This window comes from Cibotium barometz, chromosome 17 (genome assembly GCF_041138505.1).
Source record: "Cibotium barometz isolate CiBa-2024 chromosome 17, ASM4113850v1, whole genome shotgun sequence".
Classification (NCBI taxonomy): Eukaryota; Viridiplantae; Streptophyta; class Polypodiopsida; order Cyatheales; family Cibotiaceae; genus Cibotium; species Cibotium barometz.
The window spans coordinates 22041193-22063446 of record NC_141062.1 but is presented as its reverse complement, the minus strand read 5'-3'; the positions used below and the strand labels follow the sequence as shown (position 1 = coordinate 22063446).

General features: G+C 41.6%; 1 protein-coding gene across 3 annotated transcripts; it reads left to right on the top strand.

Annotated features, from left to right (window-relative positions):
• The first annotated feature begins 3103 nt into the window (after nucleotides 1–3103).
• On the top strand, nucleotides 3104–5585 carry LOC147629782 (eukaryotic initiation factor 4A-10-like). 3 transcript variants are annotated; one of them, XM_086811305.1, is made up of 5 exons: nucleotides 3104–3225; nucleotides 3490–3572; nucleotides 3676–3782; nucleotides 4218–4648; nucleotides 4750–5585. In XM_086811305.1, the coding sequence occupies exons 1-5, from the start codon at nucleotides 3220–3222 to the stop codon at nucleotides 5365–5367; spliced, it is 1245 nt and encodes a 414-aa protein (XP_086667431.1). In that variant the 5' UTR covers nucleotides 3104–3219; the 3' UTR covers nucleotides 5368–5585. The 3 variants fall into 3 exon arrangements, with proteins under 3 accessions (XP_086667431.1, XP_086667430.1, XP_086667432.1); XM_086811304.1 differs by having other exon boundaries at nucleotides 3105–3225; nucleotides 4732–5585; XM_086811306.1 differs by lacking the exon at nucleotides 3104–3225 and adding an exon at nucleotides 3332–3389 and having other exon boundaries at nucleotides 4732–5585.
• Nucleotides 5586–22254: the final 16669 nt, after the last annotated feature.

Sequence of the window (22254 nt, the reverse complement as noted above, 5' to 3'; positions counted from 1 at the left end):
CGTTAGAGGTGTCAGGATAAGGTTACCTATTTTTGGCAAGGCAATTCCATGATTTGCGGCGCTGATGTCGCGAGCGATTCGCAGGGCATGAAGTTGCAGAAAAAGTTCACGGCGTGAACGTTTTTTTGCAGTTTCACATGGTACTTCCCGCATCGAAAGTTATGTTTTTGGGTGCAAAATACTTATCCAATTGATCCCAAATTGATTGTGCCACGCCTAAGGAATGGAATGCAAGTTCTTAGCACAGTCAATGACTCCTTATGTTTTTTATTTTTGTGAATTTTTACAAAAAAAGAAAAATAGAACACCAACCTGTTCATTCACGTTGGTGCTTCTAATGATGCAAATATCAAAATAATAGCGAAGCTCTATCCTAAGACCACTCCACCACACACATACACAACATATGCACTACCAGAATGCAAGGGCAATCATGAATCTTATGCAATGGGATAGAAACAAAGGTGTTTCCCCGGCAGCGACGCACATTCACCTAAAGAATGAGCAATAGACCACAACTGTCGTAGGACACTTACCAATGCTTTGAACTTGAGTCCCTTGAGGCCTCCAAGCTCGCTTGCTAAGCTCCAACCTCTAAGCTCCACCTCCACGCTGTCACCATAGAGTCGCTCGCACCGTTGTATAAGGCAATCACTCTCTCTCTCACTCTTCCACACAAGCATGAATCACACAAGCATAGAAGAGGAAAAATGCTAGAATGCTCTCTCTTTCTCTCAAGACACAAGGAAGAGCTCTCTATAGCACAAAGGGGATTGTATCTTTTCATTATGAGAAAATGCCTTATATACATTTGGCCCTTATTCACACTTGGGCACCCAAAACTTACTTATTAGGCCTTGGGTGGCCAATATCTCATAATGTACAACTTTTATAGTGTCATTTCATGACACTTATTAATGTCCTCAATTGAAGGGTCATGTTTGTAAATCTAAAATGGGATTAACAGTGTTACATTTTTTTTTTTTGGTGAAATTAAGAGAAATGTTTTCTTTGCAGGTGGATGTCAACGTGGATATGACTTTTGGAATAGCATGTTGAAGCATCATGTAAAAGAAGGGCAAGTGATAATAGAGCTTTATGCAGGATGTGGAGATTGTGCTATGGTAGCATGCAAATTAGGCATGAACATTATTTGTATTGATCCCGAAGAAGATGTTGTTGAGGGTGGCTTGAAGAAGATTTCACTATAGTGCAATGAACATATTTGTTTGTGAATATTCAAGTGATTAGGTTAAATAATTGTTTATGGTTATGTCATGTTCTTATTTTTCATATGAAAAAGGAAAGAAAGAGGGTGAGAGCAATGCATGTTGGGGATTTGCAATAAGATATCATTGATAGTTTCAATGATGTTTGTGCAAACATGTTGTATAAAGCAATAAAGAATTGACATTTTCTGTATTGTGTGGATTAATAAGGCAGTATTAAGTTTGTAGACTCGAAGGATCTATACGTAAAACATGAGTTAAGTGTACTATGTTGATAAATGAGAAGAAAATAGAGAGAGAGGGGGATAGAGAAAGTGCACAAAGAGAAAGATATCTATAGAGAGTGAGCGGTGCGAAGAGAGAGAGAGAGAGAGAGAGAGAGAGAGAGAGAGAGAGAGAGAGAGAGAGAGAGAGACTGCTATAGAGAGAGAGTGAAGAGATAGATAGAGAGAGAGTAAAGAGAAGGATAGAGAGAGAGAGGGAGGATAGAGAGAGTGTGTAAAGAGAAGGATAGAGAGAGAGAGAGATAGGGATGATAAAGTGAGTGTGCAAAGAGAAGGATAGAGTGAGCAAAGAGAAGGACATAAAGAGAGAGAGGAGACCAGAGAGAGTGAGCAAAGAGATGGATATAGAGAGAGGGAGGATAAAGAGAGTGAGAGAAGAGATGGGGAGAGAGGGAGGATAAAGAGAGCGAGCAAAGAGAAGGATATATATATGTATATATATATGTATATATGTATATATGTATATATATATATATATATGTATATATGTATATATGTATATATATATATATATGTATATATGTATATATGTATACATATATATATATATGTATATATATGTATATATGTATATATATACATATATACATATATACATATATATATATATACATATATACATATATACATATATATATATATACATATATACATATATACATATATATATATATATATATATAGAGAGAGAGAGAGAGAGAGAGAGAGAGAGAGAGAGAGAGAGGGAGAGAGAGAGAGAGCAAAGAGATGAATAGAGAGAGAGAGAGAGAGGAGGATAAGTGAAAAGAGAAGGATAGATAGAGAGGGAGGATAAAGACATCTATAGAGAGAGAGAGAGGGGAGAGTCAGACAAGGAAAAGAGAGAATAGCAACGGAAAGATGTGAGATGGTTAGAGAGAGCAAAGGAGAGGAAGGGAAGATGGTAATAGATAGAGAGAGAAAGGGAGGAGCAAGGTAGTGAGTGAGCAAAGAAACATAATAGAGAGAGAGAAAAAGAGAGAGAGGGGAGAGAGGAGAGCAAGGTTAGTGGTGGAGGGGACTGGGCTGAGCTGGTACAAAGAATATGGCTCAAAGATGTCTCCATGCGTTTGGAGCAATGTTAGCCAATGTGGTTAACAAAGTGAGATAATTTCTCAATTGTTGTGGAAAACTTATTTTTGTGGTATTGAATAGAGATATAGATATCCAAAAATCTGAAGTAGATCTAGAAAATCCCAAAGGTGAAAAGGTAGAACATATTATAGTCTAGATTCTTTTAGTTTAAATCATCCGAATCAAATGGGTCTCAATGCTATATTATTTGCTCTACACTAAATCCAATGGGTCTCAATGCTGTATTATTTGCTCTACACTAAATCCAATGGGTCTCAATGCTGTATTATTTGCTCTAAATTATGCTAAGAATTTACTAGCCATGTAAGATGATGACAATGATCAAGTTGTAGGGAGAAATTTTTTTACTATATCAAGCATGCATTACATCAAAGATTAGGGATTAAAAGCTATTTAACATTCATGCATAGGATAAGGAGATGGGCTTGACATTGTATCCTCAACGCCTTGCCTAAAGTTCAACACCACCTAAAGATGGATCATATGACCTAATGCTGAAGAGACGAAAGGAATATATTGCACTTAATTTCTCCTTAAGAGCAATATGATTCCTTAAATGAAAGCGCACATAATCCCTCCTTAGGATTCCTTGAATGAAGGCTAAGGTGGGCGGCCTCTATCAAATTTTTGGCCGCCCATGTTTGGAGAGGGCCGGTTTGTCCAAACCCTAAACGCTGGCAATAACCCTTTTTCAATTCGAGCGAGCAAGTGCGATAGCGAAGGAGCTACTGCTCCTTTCTCTCTACCTTCACTCAACAGCAGGGTAAGCGCTTCCTTCTCTCTTCTTATACTTTGCGTTGTTTCCTCTTTCCACGCAATATCTGTAAGCTTCTGCTAACGGCTCCTCTGCGCTCTGCCTACAGAAGTCTTCAGTTTTGATGGCAGGACTAGCTACCGAGGGATCCCAGTTCGATGCTCGCCAGTATGATTCTAAAATGGACGCAGTGTAAGCTCTCGCGTTTTCTTTATTTTTTCTTCTCGCCTTCTGCGTTCCTTTTGCTTGGTGTTCCATTTGATACATCCAAAGCGTACATTCTACCTGTCACCAGGCTTTCTGCGGAAGGGGAAGAGCTCATATCATCCTGGGATGAGGTCCATGAGAGCTTTGATGCCATGAACTTGCACGAGAATCTCCTTAGAGGGATCTATGCATACGGTAAGACAGTGCAAACCCAAGAAAACACCAGTTCTTTAATTATCAAAAACTTTCTACGAAACACCGGGCCTGGCAAAGCCTACCTCACGATCACAAGCATAAATCTAATGCAGAAACAAGTAACACGGGCGTTAATGCTAGCTGTATTGGAGTTGTATTAGTGATTTGGTTCATTATGATCGTGGTTAAACCACAATGCTAATATACTTCAGTACTGGGTACTTAGCAATTCTACCCACAATGCTACTGTACCTTAGTTATTATGCCACGGTAATCCTGAAAGGCTTTTTTCTTTACCTGTGAATGGGTCTTAGCTGAATTTGTTCTGCAAGCTTAGTGGTTGCATGCATGATTAGGGTTCGAAATGCAAGTTTCTGTACAGTTTACCATGCATGTACTGCCTGGGTACTTAGTTAGCTGTGTGTTTTCAATCAGGGTTTGAGAAGCCTTCTGCAATACAGCAGAGGGGCATTGTCCCTTTCTGTAAGGGCCTTGATGTGATCCAGCAGGCTCAGTCAGGAACGGGAAAGACTGCAACTTTCTGCTCAGGAATATTGCAGCAGCTGGATTACAGCCTCTTCGAATGCCAGGCCCTTGTACTAGCCCCTACTCGAGAGCTGGCACAGCAGATTGAGAAAGTCATGCGGGCACTGGGTGACTATCTTCAGGTGAGGGTGCATGCATGCGTGGGAGGGACTAGTGTGAGGGAAGATCAGCGTATACTGCAGAGTGGAGTGCATGTCATCGTTGGAACTCCTGGCCGGGTGTTCGACATGCTCCGAAGGCACTCTCTTAGATCAGACTACATCAAGATGTTTGTTCTTGATGAAGCTGATGAGATGCTTTCTCGCGGTTTCAAAGATCAGGTATATGGTTTTCAGCTGCAGTGTATGCTCTTTATTGTGGTGTTTTCCTGTTTGCAGCCCTCCCACGTGATGCTGTTTCACAGATCTATGATATTTTCCAGCTGCTTCCTGAGAAGATCCAGGTGGGTGTGTTCTCAGCCACAATGCCGCCTGAGGCCTTAGAGATAACCCGGAAGTTTATGAACAGGCCTGTCCGGATCTTAGTTAAGAGAGACGAGTTGACTCTTGAGGGTATCAAACAGTTCTATGTGAATGTTGAAAAGGAAGACTGGAAACTGGACACTTTATGTGATCTGTACGAGACACTTGCCATCACGCAGAGTGTTATTTTTGTCAACACTCGGCGCAAGGTCGACTGGTTGCCAGACAAGATGCGGGCTCGTGATCATACAGTGTCTGCCACTCATCGTGACATGGATCAGAACACCAGGGATATCATTATGAGGGAATTTCGGTCTGGGTCATCCCGTGTCCTCATCACAACCGATTTACTAGCTAGGGGCATTGATGTGCAGCAGGTGTCGGTGGTTATCAACTATGACCTCCCTACTCAACCTGAGAACTACCTTCACCGCATTGGGCGAAGTGGTCGGTTTGGAAGGAAGGGTGTTGCCATAAACTTCATCACCCGGGATGATGAAAGAATGCTTCAGGATATCCAGAGGTTTTACAATGTGGTGGTTGAAGAGTTGCCCTCCATTGTGGCCGATCTTATCTGAGTCCCACGTCCTAGGCCGGGGTTGTTCTTTTTTAGACTTGTTCATGTTATTTGTAAGCTGAACTTTTCAAGTATATTTTGTCGCTCTTGTGCCCGAAGTTCCCTACTATTTTGTTTGTATGAGAGTAGTACTTGGGGTACCACCCATCATCTTGATAAGAGGCAAACTTATGATATCCAATGTACTTCAAGTTAATTGAGGCAAATGTTCTAGATCAATGGCAGTAGGCATGGTCTCAATGAGTCCTATGACGAGGACTGCCATACTGAGGATGGCCGTCATTGCCGGCTGTCCTTTGTACCATGTGCTGTATGTGTCTGATCAGGCAGCTCCTGAAATGTGTCTTAGTTTGTAAGAACAATTTTTTGGGATTATGCAGGTGTGCATGGATCAGTTCTCAATAAAAGCTTTTTTTAAAACTAGTCAAAATAAGGATGTGCTTACCATCTAACAGGTTTTAGACTGATTTGCATATTTTGTCGGTTTTCTTCAAATATCTAGCCGGTTTTTTCTAATTTGAGCCTTGGCATGGATGTTGTGGAGTATGTTTGGACTTCAGAGATGCCTTTAACTTTGAGAAATGTACTGATTTTGCATGCAAGTTTTGATTGTCCTAGTGAAAGAGGGTCAAAGTGCCTTAACAGGTTTTTATCCCCGTTAACCTTTTCAGCCTCTAATAGTAAGTCCTTTGCACAACCTATCTCCCATTCATGCAAGTATTGATTGTCCAAGTGAAAGAGGGTCAAGGTGCCTTAGCAGGTTTTTATCCCCATTAACCTTTTCAGCCTCTCAAAGGAAGTCCTTTGCACAACCTCTCTCCCATCCATTGTGTCTGAGGATTTGATTGTAGTGGATTGGGACTAGCTGATCATGGAAAGGTAGTTGAGCCTGTCCTCAGGCCCCTGATACAGGCTTCATGGCCTGTGGTGGACAGACGTATAGACCAAGCTTTCAATGAAGTAAAGGTTGTAGTTGATACAAACCTCTTACATCCATAGGTGGCTCTTGTGTGTTACAAAACCAATGGGTTGCGAGATATATACTTCCTCATGTAAATCCCCATTAAGAAAAGTAGGTTTGATGTCAATAACGCACTTGAAGTGGGAGCAAAGGTCTTAATAGGATATGAAGAGTTGTTATAGCACACGAAACACTTTTGCCTTGGGATGCATACCCAAGAGAAGTAAACAAGTGTTTCCTCAACATAATATACCATGAGGCACTACTATCAAAGTACCACACATCATTCTCTTATGAAGAAACACATGCATATTGCCCTTGGAGGGATCATAACTGTATGTAACAACAAAGGCCCAATTTTCATTCTCAACATTTGTGAATTGGTCTTCCCTCTTGGCAATATTTATCATCAACATACATACCATCATCTTTCTTCTTTTCCTTTGCCCATCAATCTCTTCCTACACTCATTAATTTTGGCATTAATTACATTTTCCTTTCTTTGTGGCTTTCCAAGCATCATGTTTGTCAATGGCTGTCCAAAATCAGGTTTTGGCTAAAAACCCACCATGTGAAATGCCTTCCCTTTGCCCTTAAATGCTTGATCCCGCACCATGCGGACCTATTGGTCCTAGTCTACTCTTCTTGTAAGATCTATATCACTCACAATATGCTGCGGCATCCCATGCAACACACTTTCCATGAATTGATGTGCTAATGGCACCAACTCTACAAATGTGATGAAGCTCTACAAATGTGATGGAGTTGGGATTGAGTGGTGTGAAAAGTACCATAAGAGTTCGGTAGAGAGTGAAGAGTAGTAGTGACAAACTGGTTGGCTGGAATTACCTCATTAATATCAATGATGAGTTCTCTCAAATCCTTGAGTTTTGTCAGGTACTACATTCATGGAGTCCTGCTTATTCATGGAGTCACCCTCATTCATCTCATCATCAATATTAATGATGAATTGTTCTCTCAAATCTTTGACTTTTATTAGGTACTCATCATGGAGTCACCCTCATTCATATCCAACATATTTAGTTGCCTCTTCAGATAGCAACTCTCGCTTCATCAGCATACAAACTCAATAATATGATGCATTATTTGAATAGAGTTAATATAACATGGTACATATAGAGATCATACCAAGTTGTTCAAGTCAATTTCTTACCTTAGCCTTGTGGAATCATGTGTCGTTAGGTCTTGCCTTTGGGATGCAACGCAACTCCCTGATGTGGGTGCGCTAGCCCGTCCTTCACATCCTCATCGAAATGCTTCTTTTGCATAGGGGGTAAAGGTAGAGCCTCCTGTGCCTAGTTGGAGGCAAGTAGGGGATAGCCTTCGCGGTGCTTCTCCCTCACAAAAGGCACAAAAGGTGGATAAGGAAGAAGCTAATGGAAGAGGCAAGAAGGGGATAGCCTTCGTGGTGCTTCTTACCTTAGCCTTGTGGAATCATGTGTCGTTAGGTCTTGCCTTCGGGATGCAACGCAACTCCCTGATGTGGGTGCGCCTAGTTGGAGGCAAGAAGGGGATAGCCTTCGCGGTGCTTCTTACCTTAGCCTTGTGGAATCATATGTCATTAGGTCTTGCCTTCGGGATGCAACGCAACTCCCTGATGTGGGTGCGCTAGCCCATCCTTCACATCCTCATCGAAATGCTTCTTTTGCTAGGGGGTAAAGGTAGAGCCTCCTGTGCCTAGTTGGAGGCAAGAAGGGGATAGCCTTCGCGGTGCTTCTCCCTCACAAAAGTGGATAAGGAAGAAGCTAATGGAAGAGGGAAACCTAGGATCAAACCTACCTATTATGCATCCATCAAACAAGCAAGGTTCAGTAGCATACATGCAAGTAAGAGTAGAGGAGAGAAGAGCTCACAAATATTCTATTGTTGTTGCAAGGGAATGCATGTTACTAAAATTGACTTATATACAAGTGACTAATGTTCACACTAGGCTTGCAATAACTTAAAAATGGTATTGTCACTAATACTAGTCTTAAGCAAGAATGTATATGAAGTCCTTGGACTTTCCCCATTTAACATTGAGCTTGCTTTATATGTTCTAGATCTACTTTACAAAATATTGGTGCCCTTTCAAGTAGGTAAGATGGCAAAGGGCATTGCAGTAGGTCAGGGAGGTGAAACCATATTAACTTAACATACCTCTCTTCTTAAAATGGTGACTATATCCTTACATCACCCAGGTTGATGGTGAAGCTGATACCGAGTTGAAGAGGTGTGGATAGTCCAAGATACATCGTAAAGTTGGTGTGCGAGGCTGAGTTATAGATTCGGGACCAATTCAATGTTGGATGTAGGACATATTATGATAAGACCTTAGTGGTAGGCATCTTGTTAAGGCAACATGAAAGGTATATGTGATATTACAGTTTTTTCTTCGTGCAAGGTGGCCTCCTTTTGTTGTGTGGAAGTGGCTTAAGGTGTAAGATGTGAAAACAAAAAGATGATGCTGCCCATAGTGAAAATATGTAGGTGACGTGCATGGGCAATGGGAAAAAGTTGTGCCTCGTGTGTGTACTCCTCCAATATTAAAGATTTCTCCAACTCAACTCCTTTTTTTGACTCTTTTTACTACTTTCCTTGACATTTACTTGGCATCCCTTTTCATGGGGGGTCAAGATTGTGAGATGTTGATGCATGGTAGTGGACTTTGCCCAAAGCAACAATGGAGCTAGGCGGCCTCTCTTGCATGGGGATTTGTTGTTATTGATCACTGGGGATATAGGCTATTTGGATCAATGATTGGTGTGGTCAAGCATTGGGTCGTACCATGGGCCGCACCATGGGCCATGCTTTTGCCTACCATGGTCACCCCATCAAAAATTACACCTAGATGACTATCGATGATGAGGCTTAATGCATGTGCTTGAGATAGTGGTGCCTATTCCTTCTAGATGTGTATGTTAAACATAGGTCTTACGTGTATATATTACAAGTGTCGTTGTGCATGTCATGGGGCTAAAGGTTTGCCTGCATGAAAGCTCCTTCTAGTGAAAATACCTAGACACTGCTTCTTTGAGTCTTACCATGTGCAGCTTGTTTTTGTGGCACACGTGGACGAGGGTTTTGTACCAACTTCAGGCCCATAAACCATTGGAAACTAGTAGACATAGCCTGACATAGGGGTGAGACTTACTAACCCACATTGGTTCGAAAGATGCCACCAATCTCACAGAAGAATGTGATGAAGCTCTCTTATGGGAAAAAAGCCAACAATTGGACCCTCACAGGATCTTAAAGGGTTTCAAAAACCTAGTATCTGGAACGTCTTTGAAAGTGAGCACTCTATGGATGTGGAAGTATTTGACCATGTCTTTGAAAGTGAGCACCCCATGCTGTAGAGATTTATCTACTGGTGAAAGTTGGGGTCTTCATTGAGGTCAAAGATCAATGCTCTTTGCTTGTCCATTAGTTCTCAAGGAGAAGGATCATTAGCTGGGAGATCCAACGTGTGGCCACACCACTATAACTAGGTTGGTAGTATAGGCCACTAAATTCTTCATTAAGAGCCACATCTCCGTGGTGGTGAGGGGTTGTCAATTTATGGGCAGTTGTAGACAGTCCTTTTTCTTCCATGTGCAAGAACTTATGCTAGGACCACCTTCTTTTAATTCTGCATTGATAGGAAAATGTGAGCCATCATGCCTCATAAAATAATGGCATAAACCCTCCATCACATGGAAAAATCCATCAACATGGATCCCATCATGCATAGAATTATCATGAATATCAACAACTTTTGAATCATCATCACATAAAAGGATGTTTGGAACTCTAGCTTGGAAGTCAGATCTCTGTCTATAGGACTTCTGATCTTGGATGCTCGGACTTCTTACTGGACATTATCCTCAGCCTTTCTTCTGTTAGCTTTGGCAAAGGAGCCTTTTTTTTTTGGGCTTGATTGTGTTGCTTAAGACTTTTGCTCTGGTGGTTGTAGCTTTACGGGGTCAAGTAGATAAGCAAGCACTGATCATATTGGTAGACTCTGTAAGAAAGGTGACTTAGCTAGGCTCGACAGACTGTGGAATGGCAATAAGTCAGATTAGGTCCAAAAACTCCAACATCTCGACAGGAACATCTAGTGACGCCACCAGCACCTTTGCAATCTTGGTGTAGAACATCCCCACAAGCACCCATCGTCGTTGATTTTACTGCCATCTGCTATGAGATAGAATCCATCGGCAACTTCCTTTATGACACACGAATACAACAAGATAACGGATCCCAAGTGTGTGTTAAAGCAAAGTGTGCAACTATTTTCTGTACCCAACCACCAATTCGAGGGAAGAGGTAAATCACTGGATTGCAATGTTTCCACTGCTTCCAACCACTACTTCCAATATGCAAATTGAGCACTTTTATAACTCCCTCTCCACCACTTGTATTATTCCCTAAAGTTCTTTTATCTCATCTTCACTTTCTTTGGCATATTCTTTGTGCTGAAGATTTAACTTGCATTCTTCCACCAGTCTTTTCATTGTATCTTTAGTGCTTGCAGCCTTTTCCTTCAATTTATTAATTTTGGCCAAATCCTGAATTGCCAAATCTTCCAGTTGGGCATTATGCTCCTCTAGTTGTTGATTTGCTAATTTTAATGCTTCCGCTTCATTCTTGAATTACTTTGCATTATGATGGAAGGCTCTTGCTTGCTCTTGAATCAAAACATATTGCATTCTAAGCCGAGTTAGTGCTGGATCTTCTGATGGACCAGCTTGGTCTCCTTTGTCTTTTCCTATAGACTGCTCTTGAGTTGTTTGAGTGGTCTCTCCGGTTGTACTGATTCTCTCCAGTTTTTCCGGAAGGTCTCGCTCCTTCGGCTCCTTCAACTCCTCCACCCGATCCTCATGCTCCAGATTCATCATCATTTTGTTGTCGGAGTACATTCGGGCGGCATGTCAATTGAATAATGTTCTTAAATTCTTGAATGTATCTAGCGTAGAGGCTGTCCATGAGCGCATGGATACAAGCTTCATAGGTATCGACTCCACAGACAACTCGTATACTTTTGCATCATCTGCTGCATCAAGAGCACTAATTCTAGTTTTGCAGCACCTATAAAGTTGCTCTGTCTGCATTTGCTTGAGCTTCATGTTGCTCCATGATGACAAACATATGCTGGCTTAATAGATATTCACTTTGGAGCTCAACATCTGTACATTTTTTCTATAGGGTCTTGATCTCCTGCTTGCAGCTGCATTTGCACTTTTTCTTGTTTAAGTTGAGAAAGCTCCCCGGCTTGCATATCAATGATACTCTAAAAATGTGTTTGTTCTCCTTCAAGGAGTTGTACTCTACTGAAAGTGTTTATAGCTCTTCCTTTGTTTTACGGAGCTCTTCTATGATTTCATCTACTCCCTGTTGAAGAGATATAGCTTTGTCTGCACATAGGGAGAGATATTTGCAAGTAGCATGTATCTTTTCCGGATTGATATCATCAATTGTATCTCGAAAAGAGATTTCTGCAAAGCATTGTTGTTGACCAGCTGGATCGGGAAGGGTTGTTCCTTCATGGGTTGCTATACATTGCTGCTCCTCTTGTGTTCCTTTTGCAGCGGCACTTCCTTGCACTTGATTCTTTTTATTGCACATATCCTTGTGCATGAAGCCAAATGCACCTCCAAGAGTAGCCATTTGCGAACCTGGTGTGCTCTGCAAAACTTGGTGCATGAATTGAATAAATAGACCAATCTTGGTCTTGGGATTAGGCCCAATGTTCTTCAATTCTTCCTTCAGTTTTGTTGGTACAGAATTCAAGCCCATGCAATTGGCTTCCTTGCTGCTCTGCAGATGCATATAGATATAACCCCATAGCCTTTTTTGACACGTAAGCTACCTTATGTGTTAAGATTATCATTTGAAGATGAATCGATAATGCAATTTGTTGTGCGCATCTTGATGGTTGTTAAGCTTCTATTCTTTAGCTGATCCTTTGGAGCCGAAATAGGAATCCATGTTCTCCTTAGTAGTAACTGGTACGTCCACTGTGCCTTCTAATGGAAGATTGAAAACTTGGGAAACATATTCAAGAGTGAAGGAAAATTTGCCATTTGTAATTTTAATGATGACTGAATTCTTCTCCATTTTCAGCAACTATTTTAAAACTTTAGGAATAGGTGGCATCTGATTCCTTGGCATGAACGCAAACTATAACAAGCCCACTTTTTCCAGCCATGCTCTATTTTGGTTAAGATTGACATCCAAGGTTGCTGTAAGCCTTTCAAGTTCCACCATGGCTGTTGCTTCTGAGTTTGGAGGATAGAGTAAACTATGAAGGCGACAAGAAGCAAGAAAGCAAAGAGAACAATGAACACGAAGAAAGCCAGGAAAGCGAAAAGTGCAAAGTGAGCTCTGGTAAAAGATTGTAAGCGAAGGATGAAAAGTAGATAATAAGAATGTTAAACCACGGTAATGATAATCTAAAATAAAAAAAGATTTACCCACGATTATATGATAATGACAATAATGAAGTTGCACTCTATTCAAAAGAACAGGGCGGCGACGTGAGTTAAGAATGATTACAGAAAGACCACCCATTTTATGGTAATAATGGCCCAATTTGGTAATGCATGAGTGCAACATAGACTGTGACATGTGGTAGATGCATGTATGATAGAAACAGTGTTGTACACTAGGACATGTGGTAGATGCATGTATGATAGAAACAGTGTTGTACACTAGGACATGTGGTAGATGCATGTATGACTGTGACATGTGGTAGATGCATGTATGACAAAAGCAGTGTACACTAGGACAAACACCATTTTCCATGATGGTCTATCGATTGGAGGTGGTGGTTCCAATGGAATTTGTGGTACCCAGCTTAAGAGTGGGGCAGTGTCTGCCCGAATATCTTCCAAAAAATTCAAAGCACACCAATTAGAATAGTTATTGGCTGTGGAAGAAAAGCAGTTGCAGTGTTTGGACATCTAATGTCATCCAGTGCCGGAGGAAGGTGTGGATTGATTGCAATACAAAATTCCAAATTTTTGATGTTAGTGATTCGGTTTTATTGTTTAATTCCAAGATGGGTCCACATTTGGGCAAACTTCGGTTCGAATCCACTGGGTGTGCCATGTGTTAATGGTGTGTTCATGCTCGGAACATTTAGCCTTGGGGATTGGAATACAAAGGGTTTAGAAGCGTTAAAGGCAAGGGGATACCAAGGGTTGCAAGAGTATGGTCGTGTGGTGATTCCAAAGGGTGTGAACACCTTATAAAATGAACATATCCTCATGTAATATGTTGTATCTTGAATGCAATAGTAAGAGCAACATTTGAATTCTCTCCTTCTCTCTCATCATGTCTTTGTATTTCTCTCTCTCTCTCTTTCTCTCTCTCTCTCTCTCTCTCTCTCTCTCTCTCTCTCTCTCTCTCTCTCTCAATGCTTTGTTGAGGGAAATGCCATTGCCTTTAATAGTCCCAATTGCTGTAGCTTGTGCTTTCCCACCAGTAACTTCACAAGTAGTTTGGCATACTATGTGCAAGCAAGTTTGTGATAGTGACTTTCTCTCATGTTGTCTTGCACTTGGACAATACATTGATTCCAATAGACGTTTTTGAATGTAATAAGTTCATCTATACAATGTGCCCATGTAGTAGCAACACATCTCTCTTGCTCACTTTACTTAAAGAAGTGCTAGATAAGTATCCCTGAAAGTAGACCTAATAAGCAGAACTTCTTTATACAACTTTTACATGTGGGAATGGTTCCATGTGTCCCAGCACGACACAATGTAAGTACTTGAAGCAACAAGAGGACATCAAAGTGCTTAAATGTTTTTGTTGCTATATTCATCTCAAGTGAATTGAATCTATCTTCACAAGAATTGGACAAAATCACATAGAAGATGCTGGTAGTCATCAGTTCTGGCTGCCACATATAATTATTGATGCATAAACAACATAAGATATATAAAAAAAGAGGGGGGCCATGAGCCCCTCCATGGTCTGTGTTAATGCAGACCATGGGGGGGCTCACGGCCCCCCCTCTTTTTTTTTTTGATTTCTTGTTTGCTATACTCTCACTTTGCCATATACTCACACATACACACACACACACTCTCTACATTCTCTCTCTCTCGCATACATACTCTCCCATATACTCTCTCTCTCTCTCTCTCTCTCTCTCTCTCTCACACACACACACACACACACACACACACACACGATTGCCTCATTAGCACACCCAGCCTCTCTATGCATCCTGTCTATAACCCCATGACATTACACACACACACACACACACATAGCACAAGAAGTCAAAAAAAGAGGGGCAATTTCCCTACCCCTCAATGTACTCTCCCTAGAGATGTTAATAGGTCCACTAAAGTATATGTAAGTACAACCCATTTAACCTTAAGTCCATAAGTACACATAATCAATCCATTTAACCTTAAGAAACTAGGTGCCACTAAAGCAAAAATAGAAGATGTTATAACCTTATTAAGCATTTCAACAATACTGTAGTTATAAGATTTCCTTGCATTACTTCTAGAGAGCACATATCAATATAGCAGAAAAACAAAAAACAAGTAAGACATAAGATATAAAGATCGAGTTGAGTATCAAGTATCTCCATGATGCACTTCCTTACTTCTTGTAAATCATTTGCCCATTCATTTTTATAAAGACTCTCTAGAAAGACATCACTTGGCCTTTTAGCCATGATTTATGAAAGATAAAAATCAATATTCTTAGCTTCGTCATTATTTTTCTAAAATATCATTATGTCTATAGGTTCACTTTGATACCACCAGTGAGGCCCCAACTTGCCTTCCCTTGGATTCATGACCACTTGGCATGCATAAGTTTCCTCCACTTAGGTCCCTAAATTTTATTACCAAGCCCAAGGGGATAATCACATAGCATAAGAATCCACAAGGCATAAAATTTAAGACTTAAATAGCACCGATTTCATTCATTCACATCATACAAGAGGATATAACAAGTAGGAAAATTCAAACAATGATACACGTGTGTTATATTTTCTACAATTTGCTCATACAAGGTTCTTCTACAAGGTTCTTCTAAGAGCTTCATCATTATATAACTTGCAAAAAGGAAAGCATCGGACTCATCCAGCCCACCTATCTATAGGCCAGTACATTGGCACTACACTCCCCTTTTCTACTCTCTTTTACTTCACGATGCTTGGACTATGGGATCGATGGAGCCAGGGAGCATCATCAATAGGGGTTCTTTGGCCTAAGGGCCTCTCACAACGTACCTGGACATCCCAAGGTCTCTAATCAGACCTCATCCAAAGGACTCGAGTCAGGGGTGTTCAAGCCCTAGACTTGCCACTCCCTCCAGATGAGTGTGAACTCTCTCGTCCACCTTATCTGCCAGATTTGAATCCAATATTTCTTTATTAGCTTTCATTTCATTCTCTTTATCATAACCATTGCATAAAGACATTATTGTTACATTTTCCACTTGAAGACAAAGCAGGGCCATCTCTCGTGTTGTTCATGATGTTTCGTTCAGAGGAGCGTCATAGGAGCTAGAGATAGAACTCCCTGGTGGTGTCAATGTTGACACACCAAGTGTTCTTGAAATGCCTTTCAAAGAGCCAGAGATAGAACTCCCCAGTGTCAATGTTGACACGCAATCAACCCATAGACCTCATTCAACTTTTATTAAACTTGAAGAGCCAGAGATAGAAATCCCTCATGTCAATGTGGACACACAATCAGCCCAAGAATAAAATCCCTCGTATCAATGTGTACACACAATCAGCCCAAGAACCTCATTCAACTCATTGATCTTGACGAATAGGCAAGGCTATGAGAATTCTCCCTTGGATCACAAAGGAGTACCAAGGCCAATGTATTAAAGTTAAGAATTGCAACCATACAAAAGGTAATACAGGTTGCAAAGATTTCAAGGGAACGTAATGGGAATGTAATCCTACATTTGGCAAAGTCAAGGGCATGGACAACATGGAGCATAAATATGATGGCCACCTTTGGACAACGCCTATGATCACTAATATGTCTATCCAATGCACTACTAGTAGGTTAAGCTATTGTATAGGTACTTTACAATGCCATACAAAAACTTGGCCATTCTATCTCAATCACAAGAAATTCAATAGGAATTTCTTCAAAGGCTATCTCCAAAGAAAGGTTACTCTTGGTCTACTGGTAGAGGAGAAAACCAATAAAGTCACATGCCATTTTTGCCATAATGTTGCATATTGCATTGATACTTGGTGACTGTGTGGTGTATTATGTAATGCCCTCTGATACCTCTATGACCAGGCTCATGGTCCATTATGGTGATCATGAGCATGCAGTAGAACCAGGAACCTTCAAGGGAATGATTGACAAAACAAAGAAATTGGTGGCATATATCATTAAGGTAGAGAGGAATGCAAAACCTCTAGGAAGGCTCAAATGTCTATTGCAAAAAAAAGGAGCTAATGTCCACATTCCTTGAAGATGATAATACATATGGATCACATACTATAGGGGATGGTGATCTCACCAACTTTTTAGAAGAATTGGTTCCACTCATGGAAAATCAAAACTATGCTATGACAATGAATGAATGTCAATAGTATTATAGAACTCTTGAAGCCTGCAAAGAACCTGCATCATGGCTTCTTGTCCACTCGGCATCCACAAACAAATCCAGCCATTGTTCACATCGAAAGACTCTCTCACATTGAGTCTGCATATAGAAGCTTTCTCCGATGATGATCAGGATTGCCACAACCTTCCATAGCCTCTCACACTATGAACAGCCTCACACCCTGACATATCCAGTGCTCCTGCATCACAACACAGACTCCCAAACTGTCTCTCAAAAGAGAACTCGTATCATAGCACAACATACCATACAGTCGACACACCTGTACCAACCTTCTCTACCTTCCAAGGGTACTATCCATCTCTGTCATGGAATTCCCTGTTCCCTGTCCAATCAGTAGCAAGGCTGTACCATACATGTGTCCATTCCTGTGACCTATCTCCTGGAGAAACCCAAAAAACATGTTTCCTTGAGAAACCTACGACCTGTTTCCACATGAAACCCTTAGGCCTGTTTCCCTTTGAAACGTCTGTCCTGTTTCCATACAGAACCATTCATGGCACCATTCAACAACAGTGCCAACAACAGCATAGATCTAGCTACCTGTTCCCTGATGAAACATCTGGCAACATAGATATGCCCATAACTATAGGTCCCTCTGTTCCTTTCTAGCAGGAAGAAAACAATCTTCTCCATGAGCACGCAGCCATGCGAGCTTGCTTCACTCCCATGCCAAGAAACACATTCAAGTGACCTGTACTTGCAGCCAAAAACCCAAGTACATAGCTGAATTTGCAACCAAACAAAAACAGTCCATAAACAGTCTCAAAACAACGGGTCTCAAAACAACCCTATTGCAAGGAGGACTAGCACACTTGTGCACCTCTGTCCAACAGCCACCTATAGGTGAAAGGACCTGTACACTACAGTCCACTGGAGTCTCCTATGTGATGCCAAAGGCTTGCATGGTCTTTTGCAGTGTTATCCTCCTGCGGACCAGCCCTATGACCTGCGCAAGCAATCCCTGCTGCGTGTACCTCTGCAGCCCTAGCCGCTAGAGAATCCATGGAAACCAGCCCCTCCCTTCTGCAAAAACATGCCGCCCTCCTCCAAAAAGCACACACCTGGCCGCCTGTGTGTCCAGAGAAGCCAGCCTGTAAGCTGCAGCCTAACTCTTGTGCGCCAGACAGAGAGAGCACGTGTTGCTGCCAATCCAGCCCACCTCCTGTCCTGTAGCCCAACAGTCGCCAGACAGAGAGAGAGAGAGAGCACGTGTGCTACCTGCAGCCATACTTGCTCGCCTATTTTTCCACCAGAGAGAGAAGCATGTATCTGTTGCTACCCGACTAGCCTGTCAGCCTTTCCACACATCCAGTTGCAGGCAGCCGACTCTCACAGGAGAAAAATCCCCACACATTGTTCAGGCCCTGACTGTCTTCTCACACAAAAGCAAGAGAGAGAAAAGAGGCGTGTAAGGGCAGTCCTAAGCGGAAAACACCCCTTTCTCAAGAGATAGGTGCCTCCCTTTTTTTTTTCTGCCCGCCACCCCCTCTTTTTCCAAAAAAGACACGTGGCCCCAATAATAGCATAAGGGCCACGTTTTCTTTCATGAAGGGCATTATAATATTTTTTTTAAAGGTTTTTAAAACCTTTTGAGTTAAAGTCTCTTTGCCTCCTTCACACTTGGGGTTGTCCACACATGGGCTTCCTTTTTAACTCCAATCTGATGCCATTCACACTGTCCACCATGTCCCCGTGCACACCTGCATACTGTCCAAAGAAAAACACAGGGTCGTGACATACCCCCCTCTTGAAAAAATAGCAAGCGTCCTCGATTGCACTCAATGGCACAATAAGGCATCTTATTAGCAAAGACGCCCCATATGGCAAAAACAATGGCCCTCCAATGCATCTGGGTAATAAGACAATCATCCTGCACAATAGGCCACATTGTCACGCCAAAGTGACAAACAACTCTTGCTTGTTCCTTCAGAACCTGTAGAGCAAAAGTCTAAAACCAAGTGGAAACACGTTAACTGTGTTAGCCAAAAACAAAACCATGCATCATTCTATATATGGCACACATATGCATTCGCAAACAATATGCTCCTCAAGTTGCTCTACCTACTCTAAAGTAACAGTCTAAGGGCTGCTCGCAAGCCTTATGCCCATGGGCATCCCGCAGGACCCACGACTGATGGTACAACATGAGCATATGAAAGCATTCAATGCATCCAAACACTACATCCACTAAGTACTTCCCACATATGTCTCATGGCCATCCCGCAGGAGTCACACCCAATGGTGCATCCATGAACATAATAAAGCACTTGATGTATCATACCAATATACATGCAGCACACGACACAATCCAGAGTATTACCCAATGTATTCTCAATGGTACCAGGATCCAATGGCACCAGAATACAATAATACCACAAAAACTGTATGCATACATGCACAAATAGAGTTCAATCCATATATGAACCAAACCAACTCTAGGACTACTCGCAAGTCTTATGCCCTCCATAGAGTTATCCATAGTTGCAGTTATAGTTCAAGGTGCGGCCGACTGTGAATCATACCCAACTTTACCATCTCATGTGTCTAGAACACAAGATCATAGAAGTCCCATAAGCAGATGTACTGTCAGCCTCAGTACCTTCGGGTGAATTCAAAGATGTCACCAAGCGACTCCTAGATAACAAACGAGCCTATTTGTAACAAGGGAGCGGAGGTGCTACCCCCCTCTTGAGCTTCAGACAATGCTCCAGACCTATGCTCTGCTGAACCTGAATGAGCCGTAACAAGAGTCGACTCCAACTCAAAGGCATCAAGATAAAGCTGCAAATCCTAAGAGGTGAATCTGCTAAGTCACCCTCCTCCATCTACTTCGCATCCATCAGTGAACCTCCTCCATCCACTTCGCATCCATCAGTGAACAGCTCTTGAACTTCACAGGATAGCAACGGGAAACTTTACCTTGTACCTTTCTTTCCTTATGTGCCAGTATCTGCTCGGGAATAAGAACCTCGTCAAGTTCCTCCGCTTCCCTCTGAGCCTCATCTGATACATCCTCAAGCACCCAAAACCTGCTTGCACTCCACCCAAGTGGTAAGCACAAGTCCTCGATGAAGCATAGTAGATTACCACTGCTAAACGTAGAAAGAAACTGTCTTCCGAACCCATGAAGCCTCTATGAAGATACAACCGGTGATAAACTGTCGAATGTTTTGCACCATAACACTTCAACTGCTTCTTGTTCTCCTAGTCGACTACTGCTTGTCCTTGGTGTCTTTTCTCCTGAGCTTCATCTTCAGCTCTTGCTCTTCACCTCATATAGGCAAAGACACACAACCCTGCACTGTCTCCTGCACTTCCTTTTCACTTTCCTCATGTTGAAGCTTTTGATGTGACAACCACGGGCTCGCCTCCTTGAGAAAGTTGACGATGTCCCGACAACGGAACCTTGAAACCGGCCTGACGGGCGGTGAAACCAATTCTTCTAAAAAGTTGGTGAGATCACCATCCCCTATAGTATGTGATCCATTTGTATTATCATCTTCAAGGCATGTGGACATTAGCTCCTTTGCAATAGACATTTGAGCCTTCCTAGAGGTTTTGCATTCCTCTCTACCTTAATGATATATGCCACGAATTTCTTTGTTTTCTCAATCATTGCCTTGGAGGTTCCTGGTTGTACTGCATGCTCATGATCACCATAATGGACCATGAGCCTGGTCATAGAGTTATCAGAGGGCATTACATAATACACCACACAGTCGCCAAGTATCAATGCAATATGCAACATTATGGCAAAAATGGCATGTGACTTTATTGGTTTTCTCCTCTACCAGTAGACCAAGAGTAACCTTTCTTTGGAGATAGCCTTTGAAGAAATTCCTATTGAATTTCTTGTGATTGAGATAGAATGGCCAAGTTTTTGTATGGCATTGTAAAGTACCTATACAATAGCTTAACCTACTAGTAGTGCATTGGATAGACATATTAGTGATCATAGGCGTTGTCCAAAGGTGGCCATCATATTTATGCTCCATGTTGTCCATGCCCTTGACTTTGCCAAATGTAGGAGGGAATTCAAATATTACATTCCCATTACGTTCCCTTGAAATCTTTGCAACCTGTATTACCTTTTGTATGGCTGCAATTCTTAACTTTAATACATTGGCCTTGGTACTCCTTTGTGATCCAAGGGAGAATTCTCATAGCCTTGCCTATTCGTCAAGATCAATGAGAGTTGAATGATGTTCTTGGGCTGATTGTGTGTCCACATTGATACGAGGGATTTTATTCTTGGGCTGATTGTGTGTCCACATTGACATGAGGGATTTCTATCTCTGGCTCTTCAAGTTTAATAAAAGTTGAATGAGGTCTATGGGTTGATTGCGTGTCAACATTGACACTGGGGAGTTCTATCTCTGGCTCTTTGAAAGGCATTTCAAGAACACTTGGTGTGTCAACATTGACACCACCAGGGAGTTCTATCTCTAGCTCCTATGACACTCCTCTGAACGAAACATCATGAACAACACGAGAGATGGCCCTGCTTTGTCTTCAAGTGGAATATTGTAGCCTTGTATTTTCTCATGCACCATTACATACCTCATTGGTCAATGAAGACTCTAGTACAAAATGCTTCATTACATCAATATCCCAATATGAGGAATGCTCTATGCACATATTGCTACCTTCAATGTGAGCAATCAATGACATTATCTTGTGGGTACTAGGAAGAAACTTTTGTAGAAATGCCATATTAACAATAACCTTCTCGTCCCTAAATGGGACAACTTGATGCAGCTTATTAGCATACAACTCCCATTCAATTGTAGCTTCATTATCCACAAGTAGAATGAGTAATGTGGATGCAGAGGTTGAGACCATAGAACAAGTGTGCATATGGAGGTTGAGATTGTAGAAGAAGTTTGTGGTGGCTTTTAGTTGATGACCTAAGGTGGATGTGGAGCAATTACAACATTAAATATGCTATCATGTTGAGATTTTCCCTCAGCTCTGTCACTCCCTTTCATCATGAAACTTAATATTCAATTTCTAGTGGCTTTTAGCTAACAACCCCCTAGGTGGATGGGGATAAATTTCAACACTAAATATGTTATCATGAAGAGATTTTCCCTCAACTTTGTCACTCCATTTCATCATTTATTTTTTGAAGGTCCAAGGATGGCGGACCAAGTCGTGCACATCTCCAATTGATGGTGCATAAGCTCAATAAGATTTGGGCACCTCTTACTCTTATTTGGGTAGCTCTTATTTAATTTGGGCATTATATTGTAAGATGTTCAATTCGGGAAAAGTTTTTTAATTCTATTCTCTTGAGGATTTTCAATGCAACTC

Excerpts from the sequence above, each read along its gene's own strand:
- LOC147629782 (XM_086811304.1), top strand. Across the intron at positions 3,573-3,675 it reads GATTCTAAAATGGACGCAGT|GCTTTCTGCGGAAGGGGAAG; the intron begins GTAAGCTCTCGC and ends ACCTGTCACCAG. Across the intron at positions 4,649-4,731 it reads CTCGCGGTTTCAAAGATCAG|ATCTATGATATTTTCCAGCT; the intron begins GTATATGGTTTT and ends GCTGTTTCACAG.